The sequence below is a fragment of the Vulpes lagopus genome, chromosome 6, assembly GCF_018345385.1.
Source record: "Vulpes lagopus strain Blue_001 chromosome 6, ASM1834538v1, whole genome shotgun sequence".
In the NCBI taxonomy this organism is placed as follows: domain Eukaryota; kingdom Metazoa; phylum Chordata; class Mammalia; order Carnivora; family Canidae; genus Vulpes; species Vulpes lagopus.
This window is the reverse complement of record NC_054829.1, coordinates 104,481,081-104,491,701: the sequence shown is the minus strand read 5'-3', so window position 1 is coordinate 104,491,701 and position 10,621 is coordinate 104,481,081. Positions and strand designations below refer to the sequence as shown.

The window sequence follows — 10,621 nt, the reverse complement described above, 5'->3', positions numbered from 1 at the left end:
CAACTTTACAAAGACCTCTTCGGGGCACCTGGGGGGCTCAGGGTGTGATCCCAGGGTCCTGGGATCGAGTCTCGCATTGGGCTCCCCACAGGGAGCCTGCTTCTCCCTCTGTCTGTGTCGCGGCTCTTTCTGCCTCTCTCATGTATGAACAAATAACATCGTAAAAAGAAAAGAGCACGGACCCGCGCTTCACAGGACTCCGCCCTGCTAACCCCAACTGCAGGCCAGGGGGACGGCTAAGCTCAGAGCTCAGGGCCTTTCCTTGGGCCTGCCATTTCATCAATTGTGTGGTTTTCTTTTTCATCTCAGATGTTCATTTCTATTCTAGGAATAAAACTATCACTAGGAGGGGGTACAGGAGAGACGGGGAAACAAGCATCCTCTTGACCTAACACCTGGTAGCTACTTTCCGGATGCCATCAAAGGTCCCCGCTTGCTGTGTGGAGGAAGGACGGGGCGGAGCAGCAGCAGCGGGGAGGCCAGGCCCTGCGGCCCTGCGGCCCTGCCCAGCCTGCCCTCTCTCCTGCCTTGCTCCTGCCCCAGGGCTGCCCGGCAGCAGCGCCCCCCCCCCCCCCCCCCCCCGCCTCCGCCCCGGCTCCTGCTAAGGCCTAGTCCGTGAACACCCGCGCAGCCAGCATTGGGTCCACGCCAGGATCTGAGGACCTGGGGACCTGGACCTGGGGCGACCCGCCCTCTCCGCCGGGTCAGGGTGGGAAGCGGCCGGGCCAGCGGGGAGCGCAGAGACCAGGAGCGCGGGACTCCCACGGCTGCCCCGCCTCCCACATTCGACAGGATGTTCACAACTCTTCCCTGGCCCCAAACATCACGTATGAGACAGGGTTTTTGAAAATGAAGAATGCTCACAGGCCACACTCTCTGACCTTTTGGTAGGCGAGAAGTGCACTTAAACACCTCGGCCAGGAAAGGGCCACCGTGACCCCAGCCCCACATCCCGGCCGCGGTGGTCACATCACCAAGCTCGCTCGCTCGCTCTCCCCTGGAATTCAATGGTGGAGAGAGAGTCCTGCCATTTCCAGGACAAGGGCCCCTGTCCTCCGGGCACTCCAGTCACAGTGAGGAGGAAATGAAGTTCCCTCCTAAGCCCAGGGCTCCAGTCAAAGGTCAAGAAGCAGCCTGAGAGCAGCAGGGGCCATGCGACCACAGGGGACTTCACTAAGGCAAACGGTGGTGGCCTCACAGGTGCTTCCTTTCTTTCGTTAGGAAATGTTTTATAAGAATAACCTAAAAGTTTCCTAAACCAGGTTCTATGTGTGGTACAAATGTATGTAACGTATTATTTTCCCATGATGCTATAGAGTCAGTAAAAAGATTAATAAGCTCCCTTTTATTAACCATGAAATGGGGGGGGGGGGCAGGGGGGAATCTCTCAACCATTAACCCTGTGACCCAGGACACCAAACAAGAATGGCCATATTGGGGACAGTCCTGTTGAAAGGTTGTTGAGGTTTTCCAACTTGCTATTTTGCTGTGACCCAGGTCTGCTACCTTAGGCATGTCACTCAAGCCCTCTATTGAGGCCACTGGACTTGAGGGGTCTCTGATGTCTTTCCAGCTTCAAAACTCTATCTTGGAAGACACTTTCTCAAGCCAATGATTAAAAGAAGCTTATGTTACACTATTTTTCTTTGTTGGCAAAGAAGAACCAGATGTTCCTTAAAAAATTGTTTTCTGTGCCATTATTATTGCTTTACTGGTAAGAAATCTGCAGAGTGACAGCTGCAGGAAGGTTCTACGTAAATGCCTTCCCTGCTGCGGTCACTTGAAAAAATATACGAACAATAGGACCAAAGAAGATGGGGCATAGCTTTTGCCTAAATTACCAACCTTTACTTTTGCAACCATTTGAGCATGTTACAATTTTAAATTATATATGTTTATTTTGATTCAAATTTTCACATATTAAAAGATTGCATTTTATTAAAATCAATTTACAGGCAGTCTGCAGCAATGATTTCTCATGAAAAAAAAAAAAAGAGAGACAGTCAGACAATAATCATTCAGATTCTGGATGTGAATGAAGCCTCTCCCTGCGAACCAAGTACATGGGAGGTATTCCCACCAATCCAACAGCATGAGCTGAATAAAGACATGACATCTTAGGTCGTGCCCAAAATGTAGGGTAAGGCTTGAAGCTGCAGGTAGCAAATGTTCTCAGAAAGGCAAGACGCAGGTGCTGCTCCCTGCAGCACTTCACAGACATGCCACATACACGTCCAATGGCTCAGGACTCGCCCGTGTGGCCATGGTGAACACAGCATGCACTCGGAGGAAGCACTGTCCCCTTCACAAGTGAATCAATCCAGGCAATTCTTTACGAAAATGGTAAGGTTCAAAAGAAATGTTTGCTCCAAGGCACCAAGGGCGTAAAGCTTTTTAGAAAATACACAGAAACGCACAGACTAAAAAAGGGAATTAGTTCTCAATGGAGGAATCTGCTATGATAACGAGTGTAAATAATTACTTCAGACAGATTACAATCAAAATGCACATCGAACAGACTGTGCTGTGTGGGGGAACATCTGACCAAAGAACATTCCCACGGGCACTTGGGGATGCTGCTGGTATGCGCTTGCGGGGTTCCTCCCGGAGCCAGAGAAGCTGCGCCTCACTTGTATTTGTAATATCCTTCTCCAGACTTCTTGCCAAACTTGTTCTCCGCTACCAGCTTATTCAAGGACGGGATGGGGTGAAACAGGGGGTTCTTTGGATCCATTTCATACCACCCTATTGGAAGGAGGAAAAAGGGCTGAGGATGAGGCGCTTTATATCTTTTTACCTCTCAGCATTCCCGGGGCAAGGCTGGGGGCACAGCTGGGGAGAGGGGTCCCTACTGTGATGTGCTCTAGCCAGCAGGCCACCATGGCAAAGGCAGAGGCAGGCGGCCTGGCACGGCTGGGGCACCCCGAAGCAGCTGAGCCAGGGCTCAGCACCCCTCCCCGGCCTGCCTGTTCAGCCCGTCTCTGCCTGGAAACTGCTGATACCCGCAGTCCAAGGACAAAACAGAACCAGTTCATCTGCTGGCTGGACCACTACTAGCCCCGTGAAGCAACTTTTAGAACACACGTTAAAAATCTGAATTTGCGGGATCCCTGGGTGGCGCAGCGGTTTAGCGCCTGCCTTTGGCCCAGGGCGCGATCCTGGAGACCCAGGATTGAATCCCACGTCGGGCTCCCGGTGCATGGAGCCTGCTTCTCCCTCTGCCTGTGTCTCTGCCTCTCTCTCTCTCTCTCTCTGTGACTATCATAAATAAATAAAAATTTAAAAAAAAATTTTTTTTTTAATCTGAATTTACGACCACTGGCATTTTGCATCCTCATAAAATACAAAAGTTCATGCTTCAGTAAGAAGCCGCCTTGCTCCTCGCAGGTCAAGCATCCTCTGTGAAACACGGCAGCAGGAGCTACGCTCAACCTCAGCAGTGCCATTTTCACACCTACCTGTACCGTCTCAGAGCCACTAGAGTAACCTAGACACACTGTTCTCTTTAAAGGGGTGTAGAAGACCTCCGCTCAAGTGGAGGTCACACAAAAGGACAGAATGCCAGGGTGGTTGTGATCCTGTGGAACCATTATGGCGTACACGGGACCGTATACGTACACGAGACAGGGTACACGGGACCTGGCTGTGCTGTATTTGAAGCTTCCTGTGAGTCTCTAATTCAAAATGAAACAACTTAAAAATAAGGCCCTGTGAGGAGACACCAGGCAATCACGTTTTTCCTTTTTCTTGCCATCTTTTAACCTGAATCTTTAAGCTGGTAGGCAGAACTTTGGAAAGTCTACCGAGTCCCCTGGTGATTTGTTTTAAATAGGCATTATAATTCACAGTTGAGACTACCTCAATTCCATTAAAGACAGACAAGAGAGAATTCCAATTCCTACCGTCCATGATGAACTTTGTAGTATCCAGCCCCACGTAATCAAGAAGCTCAAATGGGCCCAAGGGGTACCCAGCTCCCAGCTTCATAGCGGTGTCAATGTCCTCCTTGGATGCGTCACCTACGGACAAGAGGGCAGCATGGAACCATCACCATCCTTCCTACAGTTGTCCTTGTCATACTGTTAGTCCTAGAATTCACAGAATTTTACAAATTTTCACATTCAAAAACCATCCAAAGTTAGGGCTTCTGGCTATGATAAGATTTCATCTCAGAGGTACATGCCAAAGAGATCACAAGATTTTCAAAGCTATTCCACCACCAAGCTATTCTGTGAGGTGAATTCTAGAGTACTGCTACTGTGTTCATGGGGAGAGAAGACCCTGATGGTCTAGAAACATTAGTTATTTTTAATGGGTTGGGATTTTCCAACTCTAAAATAATTTACAACATCCCTTAAAGCTAGAGCATATTTTTTTTAATTGACAAATGGACTTCTTTAAAGTAGAAAAGAACTAAGCTTTATATGTTTATATGTATTATATGCATATTTTTCTTTTCTTTTAGAGATTTGAGAGCAAGGGGAAGCACAAAGGGAGAGGGAGAGCATCTCAAGCAGACTCCCTGCTGACCACAGAGCCCAACATGGGGCTGGATCTCATGACCCTGAGATCATGACTTAAGCCAAAATCAAGGGTCAGATGCTGAACCTACTGAGTCACTCAAGCACCCCATGCATATTTTTCTTTTCCAGCTTTCTTGGTTTTACAAGTAACGAGTATTCCTCTGGAGTCACACTCATATCAACCCTTTAGTCAAGATAAAGTTTAAAAAGAAGCCCAAATCTGCTTTAGAATTGCCACTCAAGTTTGAAAGTGTGTTTAGCAGATTCAGACAAGAGCCAATGTGCTTCTTCCCTAGAATTTTACTCTCAACTATTATGTTCTGGGGCCACAAGAAGTCTTTTAGAGAACCTGTTCCTTTTCTCCAAAATCAGGAATAGGAATGGTGTATAACAAGTGATCCTCAAGAATTTTGTTCCAAAGCATAAAGAAATGGTCAATTACACCAAAGCTAAATAAAAGGAGAAAAAGTTCAAAGAGAACTTCATACCTAAACATATTTCAGATTCTTAGGCATGAGGAATAGTCTTAAACATCTATAAAGACTTTATATATATTTTCATTTATTTTAGAGAGAGCAAGAGTATAGTGGGAGAGGAAGAGAGAATCCCAACAGACGCTGTGGTGAGTGTGAAGGCCGACACAGGGCTCCATCTCATGACTCTGAAATCATGACCTGAGATCACAATGTGAACCAAAACCAAGAGTCGGACTCTTAACCAAATGCACCACCCAGGCACCCCAAGACTATATTTTTAAAAAGCATATGAAGTACAGTTGAAGGTGATTAAAATACCAACTGATTATTTCTTATGAGTGACATTATTAATGCTTCACTAATTAGTCAACCAGAGGACGCTGAGAATCACAATTTGAGTTTCAGGCCATAAGAAAGCAAAAAGAGCAAAAATCATTGTATACATCAGCTGCAAGTGACATCCTTCATTCATTCAACTTTAATTTATATCTGTTCCATAGCAGCACCAGAGACTTAGGATGAGACACAGAAAAACAAGACAAACACTCCAGTACTTGTGATAAGAGTGGGAAGGACTCAGATGTACACCAATGCAGAAGATTCATGAAGATTCACAAGCCTCTGTGTGAGCAAAGGTGGAGAGACTTACTAACAGTGCCAACATTTCACCAAAACTACCCACTAAGTCCCAGGCCCCAAAGGCTGAAGAGAATCCCAAGGGATGAACAGGCAAGAAAAGCATTCCAAGCAGAGGGAACAGCATGAGCAAAGGAGAAATGAGCAGGAACACAGCGACTGGTAAGTGGGTTCTGCTCAGAGAATTTCATCTGACCCTGAGGCTTCTATGCAGTTGGAGCCCGAATGCTAAATGGCCAGCCAGCACACCCCACTCCCGGCCCAGCACCTGCTGCTCCCTGTGCCTGGTGTCCTCCCTCCTCCAACATTTGACATTTGCTTCCCACAGGCCTCTCTGCTCAGGTGTCACCTCATCAGAGCACCCTGCCCCCTCCCTGCATAGAAACTAGCAACTGTAAGAACTCCAGGATAGGACCCCCGCCATCCTCTTCATTTTATCTTTCTCCTGGCTTACTGGTCGCAACCAAACACATTACCGACTGATTCATTTACTGTGGACTGTCTGCCTCCTTTCATTAGAATACAGGATCCCAGGGAAATTTCTTACCTAAAGCCATTTAACTAAATCTATATTCAAGGACAAGTAATGAACCCTAGAGTCAATTCTGTAATTCCAGATTCGGTGACTCACTTGAAGACTATTTGATTTCAAAAAATAATATGAAGATAAAACAGATCAACAACAAAAAAATCTAAGCAGTGTTACAAAGTCAGCAACTCTAAAAATTCTGAGTACTACAGAGCAAGAGAGGCAAAAGGAGGGAGAAATAAAACACACAGACTGGTATGCCAAGCGGGAGTTAAAGATGGTACTGTGTTTTAGACCAATAATTTCTAGACTTGTTTAGAGTCAAGCACTTCGCTGAGAATGCACCATGGGTCCCAAAGAAAACATGCACCAGAACTTTACATCAACCTCAGGAGGTTCATGGGGGCTCCCTCCTCTCTTCAGTTAAGAGCCCCTAACTCTAGACAACAATGAAAAGCGTGGGAAGAACCCCATGAACCCCCAGAACTTCTGCAAGGTGGGTGGGGACCTGGGGCCTGCCCTGACGTGTTTCTTAGGCTGGCTCATTGGCACCACCTGCCAGCCATTTTTGGTATTAACAACAAGCCTGGGCAGCAGCTACAAAGATCACAACCACCACAGGGCCACCATTCCTCTCCTCAACAGCCACCTATGTGCCTGTCCTATACAAGCACTTTGGGACGCAGGAAGAGGAGATACTTCCCAGGTACTGCAAAACAGTATAGCAGCAAAAAAAAAAAAAAAAAAAAGCCACGTCATGCCACAGGGAGGAGAGTGGCCATCACCCTGAGGGAAAGCCAAAGTGTAACACAGATTACGTCCAGTTTGGGACATTGAGGACACTTGGCGGGACCTTGTAGTAAAGTGAGGGTAAGGTACGTGGCGACAGCAGGGGCAACGGGCAATAAGAGCAGCTTCTCCAGTAAGCGAACTGTATTTGGATTAGTCTACAACAGAAACACCCAAGAGATCTTGAGCAGAGGAATGACAGGAGGTCACACAGTGACTGGGGGACAGGCAATGTCCCTCCCAGAGCCTGCAACCAGCCTTGCCCTCTCCGAAGAGCTAACCATCTGGCCCCACCAGCGTGGGGAATGGGGCCTGTTGGGAGTGGGCATCTGACAGGGGGCAAGTGGCTACTGGGTGCCAGCCTACTCAAAGATCTGGAGAGAGCCCTCAAAGGGACAAGGGTGACCAACTGCACCAGCCAGGCCTCAGTTTAACAGCAAACAAATGCAAGCCACACTGAATGAGGACAGAAGGCAGGTCCGAGGAAGAAGCCATGAGGCTGAAAGCATCAGAGAGCAGTGGCAAGGGGGAGATGAAGCGCCACCAGATGCCCCGTGGCTCTGGTGAACAGCACTGGTGCGGGCCCCAGCATTCTAAGAGCTGCTCAGTTGCCCAGGGGGTGTGAGTGGTGATGACAGAGGTGACTCTGCTCTGATGCCAACACATTCTCCTGATGGGCCTCCCCCACTCAGAGCAGCACTTCGCTAAGCAATGCATATAGCACACACCTCCCAGGCTGACAGTGTTATGTGCCCCCAGAATTCACGTTAAAACCCTACCCCCAACATGTAGTAACAGGGGTAGGCCTTTGGTAGGTGATGCGGGTTAGATGAGATCATGCGGGTGGAGCCCCATGAGGCAACGAGAGCCCTTCAAAAAGTCAGGAGAGCTTGTTCCCTCTCTGCTCCCCGTCCCGTGAAAATATGACGAGAAGTCAGTGGTGTGCATCCCAGCAGAGGCCCTCACCAGAATCCCACCATCTGGCACCCTGGCCTTGGACTTGCAGCCTTCGGAACTGTAAAAAATAACTGTTGTTTATATGTCACCCAGTCTATGGTACTTGAGTTACAGAAGCCCACACTGACCAAGATGGTGTTGTACGGAGTTCTCCTCGCAGAAGTCTGGGAAAGGCTGGGAGGAAAAACCAAAGTCACAGAGTATCTTCACTGCATGACTCTGCTGCTGGACCCCAAGACTCCCCAAGCTGTGTGGGGGTAGGTACAGTGCATAGTGTCTCCCCACCGTCCTGGACAACATGACAAATGAACAAACAGACATGGCAGGCAAGAGAGGAGAATCCAAAAGAGCTTCGAGTTTCAAAGCAGAACTGATGCAGTTCAGCCAGCTGCTCAGAGCAGGCACATGGAGACCTGCGGGTGTGAGTGTACATCGAAGCACCCCCTCAGTGGGCCAGACTGGGGGCCGCAGTGATGTGGCAAAGGGACACGGTAAGAAGCCCAAGGTATGACATATGGAGTCCAGACCATGGTGTGTCTGCAGGGCAACAGCACCCACACCCTGGACACCCCAGCTGCTCCGATAGCAGATGCTCCAGCTCCCAGGCACTGAGAAGCCATGGGGCAAGAGGCAGAGGGGTGAGCAGTGGTGTGCTGTCCAGGGCAGCACCAAGGACAGTCTAAGAACACGGTCCCCCGGGAGGCAGGGCACATGATGGAGGGTCAAAGGGACCACTGCCAGTGGGAGGGGAGGAAAAGACAAGAAAGTGCCTTTCAACTCACAATCAGATACAAGGTACATCTGAGAATATATCAAAGTGACAGTATGTTTCAGTGAGGAAAAAAAACATTAAGAGGTGGATTACCCACATGCTACATTCTGAAACATTACATTAAAAAAAAAAAAAAAAACCCTGCCGTTCAAAGTAGGGTAAAATGCTTCACGCATTCTTTGAGGTGTAATTAGGCATATTTGTTGATAGATAAACACAGAAGTGCTGGTTTGATCTTGGAACACAAGTGTGGCAAATGCTTCCATAAAACAGAAAAGTTTTAATATTTAAAGCAGATTTTGAGGAAGCAAATGTGCTTTCATCTCTCTGGAAGAACTGGTGTAAATATTTTGTTTCAAAAATGACATTCTCAGGAGCCGAGCATTTGTGAATGAAGTAATTGAAAACAATTACACTTGCTTTTTATCCAGTCCTATTAAAGCCTATTTGCCTTTGAAGCAGACATGATAGTTACCTTTCCAGATGTGGTAGGGAAGGTAGGCAGGAGGATGCATGCCATTTTATAACCTTGGACCACATCCCAAGTTTTATATTTCTACAACAGGGGAAATCATTCTTTGTAAAATCAACAAGTATCAAAAAAAAGCATTTGAGATCATTCTTAAGGTTAAAAAAAAAATGCATCGGCATCATTTAGTAAGGATGGGGAAATCACTGTCACCATCAGCCTTGTCACTCACTTCCCTTCACCTGTCACAGCAAAATTTTAGAACTTTAAGGAACTTTAAAGGTCCCTCAGTCTAGTGACTTACATTATTTTAAACAAGAAACTTTTTAATCAAAAGCAGAGATTTAGTATATAAATCCGGGCTGGTTATGCAATTGCTCTGGCTGAGCAATCGCATGTAATGGGGGTGTGTGTGAAAGTGGGGGGCACATTCCAGAGCCACATCTCAGAGGCTCAGAGGCCTCGCAGGGAACCCTGGGGGACTGGGGAACACAAGGACAAAGGTTCCAGGGTCCAGGACGAGGCTGATTCACAAAGCTGAAAAAACAGGTGCCCTCCACACTAAGCATGGGCTAGCCATTAATACAGGGCCTGCTCGAGGACAGTGAGCAGTGCCAAGAGCTAAGACCTGCCGCTCCCAGCCCGGGTCCAGACAGCTACCTCGTTCATACAGCCTGATTGCTTCCATGAGGTATGGTAGCAGGAGACGGTTCACAATGAACCCAGGAGTGTCCTGTTTTAGGAGAGAGAAGAGACAAATGAATTTTCACTGAACTTTCTCTTTTGTGAAGTCACCAGACTGCCATTCTTACTCTGCATCATATTACCCACACTTATCAAGCTCTACATTTTCAAAACTTCTTTTGAAGTACCAGCACAGCTCTACTTCTATAATACAGGACAATTTATCCAACAATTGTAATACTTAAAAAAAATTTAAAAATCAAACCTAGATGCCTCCACTGTAGGAGTCCTGAAATAAAGGCAGATCGAGGCAGAGAGGTCCCTGGAAAGAACACAGCGGTGATGGCAAGCAGTCTGGGCTTAAATTCTAATAGTTTCTGACACTGTGACATTCTGAAATCAGTTTCATCATTTGTGAAATGGGAGTAATGATTTCCACAAATTGTGAAGATAAATCAGAAAACACACAACATGCTGTGCCCTACATTCAAATGGTAGTCCTTTCCTCTCCTGCATCACTTTCAGGAATCTAGAAAAAGTGTATTCCATCTTGAATAATCATCTTCACAGGAGCACCAATTCTCGAGCTCCCTGGAGCCATTTTTGGGCTACTTGGGATTTTCTCATGCTCTAGCGCACAGCACAAGGAGGTTGCACCAGGGACGGTACCAGGGAGGACAAGGAAATGCCCTGACGAACCTTGGGCCTTCCATGGCAAGGCACCTCAGCCTCTTTATCCTGGATGACCCCCTTGTACTACACACCCCTTTCATTGATTTCCTCCTC

The 10,621-nt window shown here is 47.4% G+C and overlaps 1 protein-coding gene across 1 annotated transcript in view; it reads right to left on the bottom strand.

The window, feature by feature from the left end:
• Window positions 1-1,872: 1,872 nt before the first annotated feature.
• Window positions 1,873-10,621, bottom strand: part of HADH (hydroxyacyl-CoA dehydrogenase) — a 44,544-nt gene continuing 35,795 nt past the window's right edge. The window contains exons 6-8 of the mRNA XM_041758732.1: window positions 9,812-9,884; window positions 3,903-4,019; window positions 1,873-2,745 (exon numbers count right to left, since the gene is read on the bottom strand). Coding sequence (XP_041614666.1) covers window positions 2,627-2,745; window positions 3,903-4,019; window positions 9,812-9,884 — 309 coding nt within the window. The 3' untranslated portion in view covers window positions 1,873-2,626. The remainder of the gene's footprint in view (window positions 2,746-3,902; window positions 4,020-9,811; window positions 9,885-10,621) is intronic.